Source organism: Balaenoptera borealis (assembly GCF_965194805.1).
Source record: "Balaenoptera borealis genome assembly, chromosome: 4".
In the NCBI taxonomy this organism is placed as follows: domain Eukaryota; kingdom Metazoa; phylum Chordata; class Mammalia; order Artiodactyla; family Balaenopteridae; genus Balaenoptera; species Balaenoptera borealis.
Window position 1 is genome coordinate 60,214,863 of NC_138861.1, and position 15,401 is coordinate 60,230,263.

At 38.7% G+C, this 15,401-nt stretch overlaps 1 protein-coding gene across 9 annotated transcripts in view; it reads right to left on the reverse strand.

Annotated features, from left to right (window-relative positions):
• Positions 1-14,075, reverse strand: part of MTHFD2L (methylenetetrahydrofolate dehydrogenase (NADP+ dependent) 2 like) — a 145,643-nt gene extending 131,568 nt beyond the window's left edge. The window contains exons 1-2 of one of the 9 annotated variants that reach the window (XR_014244011.1): positions 10,547-10,595; positions 8,694-8,727 (exon numbers count right to left, since the gene is read on the reverse strand). Coding sequence is in view for 7 of the 9 variants with exons in the window: in XM_082390260.1 (XP_082246386.1) it covers positions 8,616-8,727; positions 10,547-10,689 (255 nt within the window). In the remaining 2 variants the exon portion in view is untranslated. Of the gene's footprint in view, positions 1-8,414; positions 8,728-10,546 lie in introns of those variants that run through there. The other 8 variants (XM_082390260.1, XR_014244010.1, XM_082390266.1 and 5 more) reach the window with 8 other exon arrangements.
• Between the last annotated feature and the right edge of the window lie 1,326 nt (positions 14,076-15,401).

Below are 15,401 nucleotides of genomic sequence, written 5' to 3' on the forward strand. Positions count from 1 at the left end.
TCTACCAAAACCTGATCCTCTCCCATAGAGTTAAACACAATCCTGAAATTTGGGTTTATAATTGCATTGCTTTCCTTTCCATTCCTTTCTTTTATCATTTAACCTAATGTTTATATCTATAAATATTAAAAATATAATAATATACATTATTTATAATATAATATAATAATATACATATGTATACTATATATGATAATGTATAATATAGATGATATATATGATATATATCACATTTACATGATATAAATATAAAATAACATGGAATATTATAATATTTCTCTAAGGTTTACACCCAGGGATGGAATTGCTATATTATAAGATACATTTATGTGTGTTCAATTTATGTCAACCTGTTTCCAAAGTGGTTGCACTAATTTATAAGTCCACCAGTAGCGTTTAAGAATTTCTATTGCTCTACTTCCTTGATATTGTCAAAGTTTTTAAATTAACCAATTAGCTAAACAGCATTTTGTTGTGGTTTTACTATGCATTTCCCTAATTACTAGAGGTTGGATGTCTTATAGGTTTATTGGCCATTTGGAGTTCCTCTTCTATGGGATGCCTGTTCCTCCTCATTGACCATTTTTCTAATGGATTATTAACTTGTGCCTAATTTGTAGTAGTTATTTATGCATTCTGAACACTAATCTTGTATCAAGTATATCTATGTATCAAGTATCACCTGTATGTGGCTTGTGTTTTCACTTATTATATGGTTACTTTTGATGAAAAGTTCTTAATTCTAATGTGAAAACCATCTTTGCCTCTAGAGTTTGTACTTTTGTCTCTTAAGAAAACTTTCTTCATCTCTGACAAAATTTCTTTTACAGAACACGACAGTACTCACAGTTGATGAGACAGACTGGCTAAGGAATTGCCAGGAACTTTTTGAGGCTCTCTACAGGCTAGATCTAAAAATCTCACAGGGTTTAACAAAAACACCTAGAAAGTGGTTCTGCTAAGCCTCAGTTAAGAACCACTGATTTATGCCCCCATCATTCTCAAAGCAGAAATCCCCACTCTAGTATTCTAGATAGGTGGTCAGCTACTTTCAATACAAAGAAACCTATGAAGCATATGTGCTTGAAACTGGTCATGGAGCAAGATATCCATAATTGTATGCAAACAAGCTATAATCTACCAACTAAAGTATAAATTGATAAATTAACAAATATTGTACACATAAACTCACTTATTGTAACTAAATTACAAAGCTATTGTGAAGTTTACATTGAATACAAAAACTTGAATGTACTCTCTCTTCATTGCCTACAACAGATTTTAGAAATGTGTTTAAAAATCTATTTTGTAAATGAGCCAAAAAGACCTAAAAGTGTTGCATTTTGTTCAAAATCTGTTGGAAATTGTTAACATATTCAAAAAATAGGCTAAGACACAGGGGGAGGCTTCAGATTTGAAACTTTTAGTGAATTGCAAATACCGAAACCAAAGCTTACAAACAGAAATGTACCCCTTCAAAAGCAAGGGAAGTACTGAGCTAATTAAATAATGATGCCTCAAACAATATACAAGCAATTTTGAAATTCTATTGTTGTGGGTTGAATTGTGTCCCCAAAAAGTTATGTTCAAATCCTAATCCCTGGTACCTGTGGCTGTGACCTTATATGGAAATAAGGTATTTGCAGATGTAATTATGGTGTAGGATGAAGTCATACTGGAGTGGAGTGGACCATAAATCCAATACGACTGCTGTCCTTATAAGAAGAGAAGACAGAACTCCACGTGAAGACACAGAGGCAAGATGGCCATATGACCACAGAGGCAGAGTTGGGGTTATGCAGCTATAAGCCAAGGAAAACCAAGGATTGCCAGCAACGAGAGGCCAGGAGAGCATGGCTCTGCAGATTCCTTGATTTCAGACTTCTAGCCTCCACAGGTGTGAGGTTAAGTTTCTGTTGCTTTAAACTGATGGGGTCGTGAGTCACAACTACTGAGCCCACGTGCCAAAACTACTGAGCCCGCGGTGCCTAGAACCCGTGCTCCACAAAAAGAGAAGCCACCACAGTGAGAAGCCCATGCACCGCAACGAAGACCCAATGCAGCCAAAAAAATAATTAATTAATTAAATAAATAAATAAATAAATAAAATAAACTGATGGGGTTCAGGGCAGGCCGCCCCAAGTTGTGCCACTCCGGCATGCAGATTATTTCCAGCCGAAAATAACCAAGGCTTAATAGACTCCAGAAGAAACCTCTGAACTTCCCCCTAAATGCCTAAAAGAACTTAAGATAGAATGCTGGTTCCAGGAAGGAGCTATCACAACAGATAACCATTCTAAAGTATGAACTAGGTGTGGTAGACAAGCAGGAACCTAGCAAGGCCTGTTTTTGATCAAAGTCCTCTCTGTGTCCCACTGTCTCTAGATGGCCCAGCAAACATTTGTTCACCAAACATTAACTCTTTTCATCTTCCTGTGAATTACCTTACTTTTCTTTTAAGTCCCAGACCCTTACCTTCTTCTCCTTAGTCCAGAATAACATATATACCTCATCTTGCCTTACTGTCTTTGGAATTCTTCATGGTTATGTGAATTCCCTTATGTACTTAACAAATTTGGTTTTCTCTGGTTAATCTGCTTATGTCATTTTAATTGCCAGCTAAAAGAACTAAGAGGAAAAAAAGGGGAGTATCCCCTCCTCCACAAAGCCGTCTAGTTTGTGGTACTTTGTTTATGACAGACTTAGTAAACAAATACATCTATAATCCCAATTTAAAATATCCCAATTTGTGGGAAGAACTTTTGATGACGTTCCTATTTTTCATTGAATAAATTTATATTTTGTAATGTAATGGAACATAATTGAGAAGACCTATCATTTTACCGCATCTAAATACGGCAAAATATTTTAAAAATCATAAATAGATACAACTTATTTGATGACTTTTATCTTAAATACTTGTCAAAGAAAGGTACTTTGAAATGAGACATGAAAATAGCACTTGTGAAAATATTTAGGCTGAAACATCTTCATGAAAAAAACTAGAACTGAGACTATGTTCAATTTAGAAGAGTTTGCTCTGAGTTTACCAGGTGCTTTAGCATCTGTAGAGAAAGTATTTTTAAAACTAAAAATACTACTGTCTAAAGAAAAGAGTAATTTGCAACTTATAAGAAAACACAGCAAATTTAATTTTTAAATTAAGCATGTTTGGTTTTTTTCCCAGAAAATTATCAGTATCAAGGCATTAAATGAAGATATGGCTAAGAAACTGATTCAAGTTCAGTTGCCCTTGAACAACATGGGTTTGAACTGCATGGGTCCACTTATACATAGATTTTTCTTATTAACTAGGTACCATAGTACAACACAATTCTCAGCTGGTTGAAACTGAGAAGGCAGAACTGCAAATACAGAGGGCCACCTGTGAAGATTTCTGACTCTCTGGAGGGTCAACATCCCGAACCCCTGCATTGTTCAAGGGTCAACTGTATGTATATGTACCAAGAATGTGTCATATGTTAAAAGTTAACAGTCACATAATTAACATAAAAATGTAAATGTGCTAACATAAAATTAATATTAAAAATTTAAATTGTTTTAATGTATAAGGGTATAAATTATATTTTAAAATGTTAATTTTGAAAATAGTTTTCAGTAGAACTCTTATAGGTCGACTAATATAAGTCAATAAATATTCTAAATATGTAATTTTCATTACTTTAATGGGGTTTTTCTACTCTTAAAAATGTGGTTTCGTCAAAAAATTATATACTGACATTGCCATTAATACACATCAAAAGTGAAGTCAATTTGACCCCTTAGATATCTTTCACACAATGCACCCTGTCATTACTTGCTCAGGTGACATCTCCTGCAAAGGCAGAAATGTTGCAAGTCGCCCCCAAAGAAGGCAGAACAAGGAGCTCTCCCTTTCAGCACTTTATTCTCCCCTCCATTTCTAGGCTAGCACTAAATATGGCTTCATCAGGAAAGAATAAATCATAATGAAGGGGCTAGGGAGGAGAGTTAGCAGTAGGGCAGCACAATGCAGTACAAATTACTCACCCAAAGCCAGTAGTACCGAGTGTCAGCCCTGGTTCACCCTTAGTAGCTATAATGAAGTTGGACAAGTCACGTAACTGCTTTCAAAGGCATGCAATTTCCTCATCTATATAATGGGAATGGTCTCCATTGACCTTACGTAAGAGGATTTGGCTAAGGAGTTGATTGGCTGATTTGTAAAAATGGCTCTCCTAGTTTCTGTTAAGTAACAGATGGAGACGTATTCAGAGAACCAGAAGTAATATGCAACTAAAAAGCCATCAACATTTAGTGTTGTTTCTATGAGCTTATTTACCTATTTACTTTCCAGAAAATAAACTGCAACCATCCTAATCTACAGTTCCTAGAATTAAATTAAATTTATAGTTCCTAGAATTAAATGAAGTTAATTTAGTTTAACTAACTAAAACAAAGTAGTAAACAGGAGGAAAAAAATCACTACTTTTCTTGTGTATCTAAATACTCCTTCACAAAACAGTAAAATAACAAAATCTGCTCAAGATCAACAGTGTATTTAATTTGTATACTTCACATCTTGCTTCTGCATCTATGTTTCAATCTCATTTTCAACCACAACTTTAGAGATGCAATAAACTGTTTTATGATCTATAAAGATGAAAAAGCCAAATATGGTAATTAGCAATTCAAATATCTCTGCAAGTCCTTAGCATAGTTTAATCGCCTTGTATCTTAGAGCATAATTTGAAGATTTTGAGTTCAAATTAACTATACAGTAGAAATGAAACAAACTCAAGGGAACCAGGGCAAAATTACATATGGAATAAAACCAACCAATCAGTAGTACTAGGGAGCTATTCGAAGTAAGTGAATGTTTTTTTAAAGTAAATTAATACTTAGAAATGTTAAGTTTGTGGCCTTTTAAAAACATTTCATTTCACATCCTAGATACTATCTTACACCGTGAAGTAATTTTATCAGAAATTATACTTTTATAAGTCAAAAAAAGTAAAGCAAGTTCTTTTCATGATGTGTGATTCTGTTATTCAATTTTGTAACTTAACTCTTTCAGGACCCTAACCTGTAACTTAGAACATCAGTAGCAACCTAAACATCCATAATTTTTGCAGAAAAAATCTTAGATGCTAAAGTTTGTACCATGAGGACCCTTGGGCAGTCTGTTGAATCCGATGTACATCTTCTCAGAACAATCTTTTTAAAATGTTTAACATAAAATACACAGGTTTACAAGGAAACCAATTTTATTGAAATATTGTTATCACTTTTTTTTTTAAAGCGTTAAATAAAAGGATCTAGTGGCAAGTCTAATTACTACCATAATATCTAAGTAGTGGTGAGTGTATATCATGTTTTGAGATCTCTGCATCAACTGTTATTAAAATATCTATGTTTTCACTGGCAATATCATAAGTACTACAAATATTACTGTGGTTTGAGGCCAACATTCAACACTGAAGAAAATGCTAAGTTTATTAGAGGTTAGTGACCTCCCATCTAAGTTTAGGGATCCCCTAAATTCTATCCATTAAGTCCCAGGCTAAGAGACACCCTGTATTAAGGAAATCTAACTAGACAATTTTTAAGATTTATACGCAAAATCAGTTTTCTTGATTCACAAAAGTTCTACAGGATTTAATTAGAGTTTTCAGAAAGAGGAAAAGCAAGAGGGAGATATGTCAACAATTATAACTTGCTTGTAGAGTAAAGCACTGGATAGATCATGCAAGTTCAAATCCTGTCTTCACCATTTATTAATTATGTTATCTTGGACAAGTTTTTTAATGTTCCCTTAAATATTAATAAGAATTTATTTTTCAACAATACAACTGCATTATTCAAAGGCAAGATGATATTCATTGCAGAGTTAATGATAAATAGCTGAAGTGGGAAGAGGAAACACGTATTTTAAACTATAATATGCCCTCACTTTAGAATTACGAATCTTTGAATAGTCTCTTGGCTCTAGGCACATTCTTTAATGAAAGTAATTATAGAAACCCAAGTAGAGTTCAGATCATTAAGTGAACAAACCTGGCTGGTATGATGTTGACAAGAACATGACCTGAATCTGAGAGTAAATTATTTCATGTTTCAAGGACTAGACATTAAACAATAGCAAGATGGTTAGGTAAGTTAATGGCCACTTGACTTAATATGATGCAGTCAAAATGTTAACAAAAACAATGGCAACACAGAAAATGCATATGATGCAATATTAAGTGGAAGAGCTGGATAAGCCTTCTTGGACACTATCCAACCCTGGGTTCTCCTTTGACGCTAATTTAGGTTTGGATATTCCATACACAAATTAGGTGGGTTTTTTTCTGGTCCAAATTGCACTTCTTAATAGTAAATCTCTTGGGTTCAGATTTCACCCAAGCTCCTATGTCTTTAAGCATCCTTTCACAACTTAATCACCCCTAAGCCAAACTATTTTAAAAAATCTTCATTGAGCTCCATTGAATTCCATGAAGAGTATGTAACCATGGAAGATAATCTGGTGGGTTTCTCTCCTGCTATTTTTATCATCCCATCAGGGTATTAACAGGAAAGGATAATATAACTTCAAAACATCTGAAAAACAAAGATATGGGGCTTCCCTGGTGGCGCAGTGGTTGAGAGTCTGCCTGCCAATGCAGGGGGCACGGGTTCGAGCCCTGGTCTGGGTAGATCCCACATGCCGCGGAGCAACTAGGCCCGTGAGCCACAATTACTGAGCCTGCGCGTCTGGAGCCTGTGCTCCGCAACAAGAGAGGCCCGCGCACCGCGATGAAGAGTGGCCCCCGCTTGCCACAACTGGAGAAGGTCCTCGCACAGAAGCGAAGACCCAACACAGCCATAAATAAATAAATAAATAAATAAATAAATAAAAATAAATAAATAAAATAAACCATAGCAATTCTCAACACTGTTTAAAAAAAAAAAAAGATATGGGTCATTAAAGAAACAGCTAGATTATTACTAAAATCAAGACTGAGTAACAAGATCTGAGATTAGTATTAGTCTCCTTTGTTCATCTATTGATCCTTTTTAATCAGAAAACTTGATTTTGGAGACATTACGTTAGAACACATTATCTCTGAACAGCTGGGACACAGACATAAAACTAATATATAAATCACTAAATGGTGAAACTTTTAGTTCTAAATTTAAAATGACAAAAGAACTGCTTAGAAATAAAAACTATCATACCTCATTTTCATTAGAATAGGTAAGGCATTAAGATAGGAAAATCACACTAGATTTGCCAGCAAAATAAAATATGCCTTTGAGAAACTGCCTTTGCTAGTCACTGGGACTAACTCTATCTTCGTTGATATAATGCTATAGAAAATCAGCTTTACTAATGGTCCTAACTGGAGTCTGGGTCCTTCAAGCTTCACATGAGGATAAAAGGATCTTTAAATCAAATAATTCTATAGCAGAGAGAGAAACTGAGTAAGTATTAGAGGAGAGAGTCTGAAGAAAAATGAACAGCCTTATAAATAAAATTTGTCTTTTTAAAATTATTAAACTATCCGCTCTACAAGACATTATTATTTAAATAACATAAACCGCTTATCTCTTACTAGCTCCAAAAATGTAGTTTTTTAAAATGCTGGCCTAGCTGCAAAAATGATAAAGCCATTGGCAGCGAGACACAAAGAAAAGGTGAGGCTTCCAAAAACAGCTGTAGGTCAGTACACAAAATTTTGCAAACGCTGAAAGCAATCATAGTAAGACAGGGAAAAAAGGGAAAATCTGCCAAGTTAATTTTTTTTTGGAATACTGAACAACAGCATAAATATGGAACAAATGCTTGGGATATCCATTTAGTTACTAAAAATGAGTTCAGGCAATAAAGCAGCGTTTAGGGAAGTCCCCGCTGTAGAACACCTGCAAATCTGATTTGAGCACGGCATTAATGTACAAAGTCTGTCAACTTTGCCTCCGAATGGGATAGACTGCTGCCCAGCTCCAAACACTGAAAAACACTGGGCCGGACTCATGCGATGTTTACAACCCAAGTACAGTTTGATTTGTAAACTCCTCACACAGTGAGGCAAAATTGGAAAATTTAATCACCAAGAATTTTTTATTTGTAACTTTTTGGCTGTTTAGGTAATTCATTTTAAGAAACAATAAGCTGCAACAAATAGAAGGGCTATTTATTTATTTCTTTGACATGAAATATATTTTCTTCCAATTAATAAATCTATTTTTTCATGAGTAAATGGGAAAAAAAACTCACGGCAAATTTTAAAAGGAAACCATTGAGATATAAATATTAAATGATATCTCAAGGTTTTGTAACTTTCAAATTCTGTCAAACATTATTTCTTGAAATTCTGCTTATTTAAAAAAAAATTCTCCACTAAAAAAGCATTTGTTTATTCCATTACTACAGGTACCTAGACAAAAATATAAAAAATAATCAAAAATACTTTTTCATTTTTCATTTAAGGCTCTGTACCAGAAACTGGTAATAAATCTGTTAATTGAGAACAGTCAATATCATTGCGGAAAGAGTTTATCAAACTCAAAGACACTTTTCAGAAAGAATAACACTAAGGCTCAAATTTTAAGTCAATAGGATGATGTCAGACTTAAACCACATTCACTATGAAGAACTAGACAACTAATGAGTTACTACATATTGAAAGAGATGACTGAGGATGGGGACAAGTGGGGAGGCAGACAGTGGCGACCTCTGGAAGATGGAATCTCTTCTCTCTGCTGGTCCTAGAAGAGAAAAGAGACACCAATGAGCATCGACACACTGTCTGCATTCCTCCCCACCCGAGCCCCACCAGTCACAGGTGTTTCTCAACCTTACAGCCAACCTCACCTTCATATATGGTACTCAGTGCCAAGAGGATGTCAAAAACACCACCCTATCCTAACCTAATTAGTACTGCCTTGAAAAAATTAAAACCTATCAAAGGTATTATTTATTTTTATACAGATATAATCTGCATCAAATGGAGCTGAAAGCAGCTGGGTTGAAAGCAATGCTTCTTTATATTAAAATAGCTTTCCAAAATTATTGCACTCAATTACTTTAAATTATAGAGGTCATTAATTCAATTTAAAAAGATCTCAATTATCCGTATGGGTGGTGCATGTGTGTAGCAAGTGGCTTCAATGAGATGCTGGGGTTTTAACTGTCGTGGCTCTCATTCAATATCCTTGGAGAAGATAGGGTGATGAGGTTGTCTATTTACATCAGCTGACAAAGGGAAATTAACCAACCTATACAATTTGAAAAAGGTTACCTTCACTCTGGAAAGAAGCCGTAAAATAACTGAAATTCCAAAAATAATTATCTAAAAAAGGCGACTAGAGTGCATAATTCCTTCAAACCTGTAACACAAATAGAATTCTACAGAATCTGCTTTTCCTAGGTTGTAGAGTCGATAATTCCAAACCAACTGGCAAATTTTTTCAGACACCATGAGAGCTTCCACAATCAGAACTCTGAGTCACTGTTATTTTTTCACATATCCTCGTGGAGGACAAGTAGTCCATAGAAACCTCGTCCAAAGTAAACCCGATAGGGAATATTTGTTTTTAATTTCAGTCACTCAAGACTAAGGTCCAAATATATACAATGAAGAGTTAATCAATTTAAGTTAAAACAGCAGTAGCTATGTTTCCACATTGCCGATCTTTACTTTCTTCCAGGTACAGTGCTGGGCATTGGGGATACAAAAAGACGAGTAAGACACAATCTCTGGTCACATGAAACCGCAGTGAAAGCACGTTACTGGAAGCCCTTAAAGTCTGAAAACAGAATCTCTTCTGGGCTCACTGGCTCTGGGTCAAGGGAATATATTTTTAGCTTCTTAGATTTGAGTTTGCAGCTACAAGTAGATGACGGACAGGTGAAGTGCTCCTGGGCACTATTTGTGCAGAAGAGTTAAAACCATACTCACAATCTGCCAGCCAGCAACAAGGTCCAAAGAGATGCAGAGAATCTAAGACTGAGCACGTCAATCTAAGAATACAGAGATTCGAGAAGCGCCATACAGAAAAAGACTGAGAAGTCAAGATGAATGCCTTATTTTGTGAAATCATTAAGAATTTTAGAGCTGGAAAAGACCTCAGTATTACCACCAACAAAGAAAGTCAGAAACTCAAACACTACTAAACCATCTGGCCATCGCCCACTCCTTTGTTTACGAAACACAACAATAACCCAAACCAAAACAAATGCTTCAAACAAGCAGACCACGTGTTTTTAGGGCCTCTCTCCTCTGGGCCTCAAAGGTCTTCCTCAGTCATTCAACCGCACCTGCTGCAGTTCCAGGGAGCGCAGAGCACGGCCAAGGTGCCTGACTCGAGGCCGACGCTACCCGCCCGGCCGGCCCTCAAGGCCAAGTACGGGGCCAAGGCCGGCCTAGCCCCCAGCCCCGCCGCGCCGCACGGCAACCCGGAGCCCCCGGCCTCACGCGTTAGGGCCTCGCCCGCGCCAGCGGCCGCCGCCCCTCCCACAGCCAGCGGCTTCGCACCCGGGAGCGCCCTGACCCGAGGAGGTCGAGCGTCCGGGAGCGCTGCGTACCTCAAGCCGCTGCTCCGAAGGCCCCGGAACGCGCGCCCGGCCGTTCCCGGCGCCGCCAAGAGCGACACCGCGCTCCGGCCCAGCGCCGACACTCGGCCCAGGCGGCCGCGGAGCAGCCACAAGGCGCGGGCCGACACTGTCATGGCCGCGAATCCCGGCTCCAGGCCAGAGACGCCACCTCCCGCCGCTCCGGTCCTCGCAGCTGCAGGCCGGGCTCTGCCCCGACCAGGCTCGGCGGGAGAGCGAGTCCCTCCAGCCGAGGGTTCCCGAGGGCACCACGCACGGGTGGGGCCAGGAGCCGAGTGAGGGCCGGAGGCGGGGCCGAAGGAACCCCTGGACCGTCAGGGGGCGGGGCCGGGACCCAAACCCTAAGCTGGGAAGAGTACTGGCAGGTGCGTCTAGAGACTGTTGGTTTGCGATGTGGCCTGGCGGCGACTTGGCTTCTCACCCACTGGGCACGCTGCTGATGTGCCCATAGCGAGGACACAGGGAAAGCGTCTAATCAGTGCAAGCAGCACCCCCCCTTTCTCCCAAACCGGAGCTCCGCCCCACAATAGGCTACCTGGAATTTCATTAAAAGCAAGAAGGGTGTTACAGGTTCTCTGTTTCCCTTGGTGAGACCTTGGGATACCTAGAGAGCAGGAGAACGAAAGAAAAGTGTGTGTGGAGGGAGGAGGAGGACCTGGCTGAGCAAGGCCTGCACCTAAGGATTTCTATAGCTCTACCTTATCATCTCCACTTAGGAGGGGAAAAATTGGCCACTGTCTATTATTTTCTAGAGTCTATGATCAAGGTTACACAACCTAGGAACCTGTGTTATGTGGTGAATTTGTAGTGAGAAAACAAAACATCAGCTCCCTTTGAAAAAGTAAAAATCAGAATGGCCATTCATTATGCTGGGATATGTTAAGAGATGAAGTGAGGCATGCTTTTAAATTTAAGAGTTTATTTGAGCAAAAATCAATTTGAATCAGGCAGCATCCAACCTAGCAGATAGAAAGGAGTTCTAAGGAGCATGTCTTTCACAAAATGAAAGACTTGTAGGCAGAAGGGAGCAGGAACAAGGAAGTTATACCAGACAAATAAGCGGTTTGGTCATTGCAAGGTTACTTTCCTTTATGGGATGGCAGGGGTCAATCAGACATCTTATCTAACTAGTGATAATAATGAAGAAGGAAACAGACAGAAGTATCTTTATGCCCTTGAATTAAGTATTTTTTTAAAATTTTTCCTGTAGTCCGGACTAAAGGGATAATGCAAAATATAGAAAAAGGTGTGCACAAAACGAAAAATACGTAATTGTTTTGGAGAAATTGGAAGCCTTAAATGCTTATTTTAGAAAAGAATAAAGGTCAAAAATCAATGGTCTAATAATCTCTAGGTCCATCCATGTTGCTGCAGATGGCATTATTTCATTCTTTTTTTATGGCTGAGTAATATTCCATTGTATATAGGTACCACATCTTCTTTATCCATTCACCTGTCGATGGACATTTAGGTTGCTTCCATGTCTTGGCTATTGTAAACAACGCTGCAATGAACGTTGGGGTGCATGTATCTTTTCCAATTTTGGTTTTCTCTGGATATATGTCCAGGAGTGGGATTGCTGGATCATATGGTAGTCCTACTTCTAGTTTTTTAAGGAACCTGTTCTCCATAGGGGTTGTACCAATCTACATTCCCACCAACAGTGTAGGAGGGTTCCATTTTCTCCACTCCCTCTCCAGCATTAATTGTTTGTAGACTTTTTGATGATGGCCATTCTGACTGGTGTGAGGAGATACCTAGACTCACAGACTCCGAAAACAAACTTATGGTTACCAAAGGGGGAAGACAAATTAGGAGTTTGGGATTAATATATAAACACTTCTATATATAAAATAGATAATCAACAAGGACCTATGTATAGCACAGGGAACTCTACTCAATATTCTGTAATAATCTATATGGAAAAGAATTTGAAAAAGAATGGATATATGTATAACTGAATCACTTTGCTGTACACCTGAAACTAACAAAATATTGTAAATCAACTATACTCCAATACAAAATAAAAATTACATTAAAAATAAAATAAAATAAAATCAATGGCCTAAGCTTCTATCTTAACAAATTAGAAAAATGAGAACAGTTGAGCTAAAGATAAGAGCTAAATTATAGAAAACAGAAAAACAGCAGAGGCAGTTAATGAAATAAAAAGCAAATTTTTGTAAAAGATCAATATAACTGATAAACTTTCAGGTAGACTAATTAGAGAAAAAGAGGACTGTAGGGAGGCAGTGCATTTCTACATGTATTCGCATTCCTACTTGTCTTGCCGAGCGTTAAGACTAGACCCTGACCACTTTTTACCTGGGCCATTTCTCAGGGGTCTTCAAGGTAATTCTGAGAGATGAGGTAAATTCTCCCTGTGTACAAAGAGGATACTTGCTTACTGCTTGCCAAAAAAAGTGATGGGCTCCTTAAGCTCAGAGTTCCTCTTCTGTGGTGCAACCCACTACACATGCAGGCTTCATCTGGTCTTCCACATCACCCTGTGGTATGTGGGGCCTGGGAAAATGGAACGCTGACGTTAATACTCCAGCAACTACGTTTTTTGGTCAATATCATTTGATCACACATGTAAGGGTTTGTTCCTGAGCTCTCTATTCTATTCCATTGTTCTATATGTCTGCTTTTTGCCAGCACCACATCTTTTGATACATGTGGCTCTGTAATAAATTTTTAAATCAGAGAGTGTGAGACCTCCAACTTTGTTCTTCTTTTTCAAGATTGTTTTGGGTATTCAAGGCCCCTTAAGATTCCATATGAATTTTAGAATGGATTTTTCTACTTCTCCCAAAAACGGCATTGGGACTTTGATAGGTATTTCATTAGATCTGTGGATTGCTTTGAGTTATATTGGCATTTTAGCAATAATAAGTCTTCCAATCCATGATCACAGAATATCTTTCCATCTATTTATGTCTCCTCTGATTTCTTTCAACAACATTTTTCAATTTTCAGTGTAAAAGGCCTCCTTGGTTAGGTTTATTTTTAAGTATTTTATACTTTTTGGTGCTATTGTAAATGGAAATATTTTCTTCATTTTCTTTTTGGATTGGTCATTTTTGGCAACTACTTTTGCTGTAACAAATTTCTTTGTCTCCATCCAGCAGTCTCATGTCTTCTGTAAGTCTTCATAAAACTGTAGAGGGCTAACTTATTAGACTGTAGATAAGGCACAGTTAATTCCCTCATAAAGACACAAATTATCAACATAGGGAATGAAAGAGGAGATATCACTACAGACATAAATGCATTAAAATGTTAATAAAGTAATAATATAAAAATATTTAATGAGACGGTGGTGTGGGAAGACACGGAGTTAGTGTCTCCCCACAACTAGGGCACCTGCCGGCCGCCGGTGGGGAACTCTGACCCCCAAGGAGACGGGAGAAACCCCAGAGTGAGCCAGTGGGATGTAGCGGGAGCGAGGGGGTAAGAGAAGTGGAGGCCAGACAAGATCAGCTCCCCTGAGGCGGGGAGATCAGGAGAGACAGGTGGGAGGGACTCTCTGGGAAGAGCAGGAGAGGAGTGACGGGCGATCACCTGGCCCACTTGGGCTGGGGAGCCTGCTGAGCTCCCGGGTGGGTCCTCTGCCCTCCAAGACCCCCTTCCTCTCCTCTGCCCACATTGGTCCTGGGGGCCTAGGAGGGAGGCCGGGGAGATCAGGAGAGGCAGGTGGAAGGGGCCCTCCCAGACCCCAGAAGCAGGAGAGGAGAGGAGGGCGTTTGCCCCACCCACTCGAGCCCAGGAAGCCTGCTGGGCTCCCAGGTGAGGTCCCCTGCCTTCTGAGACCAGGGGTGGGGGGCACGCCTGGGCCCCTTCTGTTCCTTGAGCCTAAGCCACACCCCCCACAGCCCCCAGGGCCTTTTCCAGCCCTGTGGGTCTTGAGCATTGGTCCCACCCACCACCCAAACCTTGCCCTTGCTTAGGCCCCACTATCCACAGCCAAGGCCTCCCCCCCCCCACCTTTTTTTTTTCTCTTCCGTCCACTTTTTTTTACTATTGTGGTACTGATGTACCTTCCGGTTGTTGATTCATCTATATTTTTATTTTTACGCTCTTTCTAACATATCTGTTAGTTTCCTAGTCTAATTCTATTTTTTACTTTGTTATTGTCCTTTCTTTTTTTTTTCTTTCTGCCCCCAGCAGCTTACGGGATCTTAATTCATGAGCTCAGGGTCAGGCGGAAGCTCCTGTGGTGAGATAAGGAGGGACACTGCATAGTGATCAAAGGATCAATCCAAGAAGATATAACAATTATAAATGTTTGTGCACGCAACATAGGAGCACCTCAATACATAAGGCAAATGCTAACAACCATGAAAGGAGAAATCGACAATAACACAATAATAGTAGGGGACTTTAACACCCCACTTACACCAATGGACAGATCATCCAAACAGAAAGTAAATAAGGAAACACAAGCTTTAAATGACACAATAGACCAGATAGATCTAATTGATATTTATAGAACATTCCACCCGAAAGTGGCAGAATACACTTTCTTCTCAAGTGCACATGGAACATTCTCCAGGATAGATCACATCTTGGGTCACAAATCAAGCCTCGGAAAATTTAAGAAAATTGAAATTGTATCAGGCATCTTTTCTGACCACAGTGCTATGAGACTGGAAATCAATTACAGGAAAAAAACTGTAAAAAACACAAATACATGGAGACTAAACAGTGTGCTACTAAATAACCAAGATATCATTGAAGAAATCAAATAGGAAATAAAAAATTACATAGAAATAAATGACAACAAAAACACGATGACCACCCAAAACCTATGGTACACAGCAAAAGC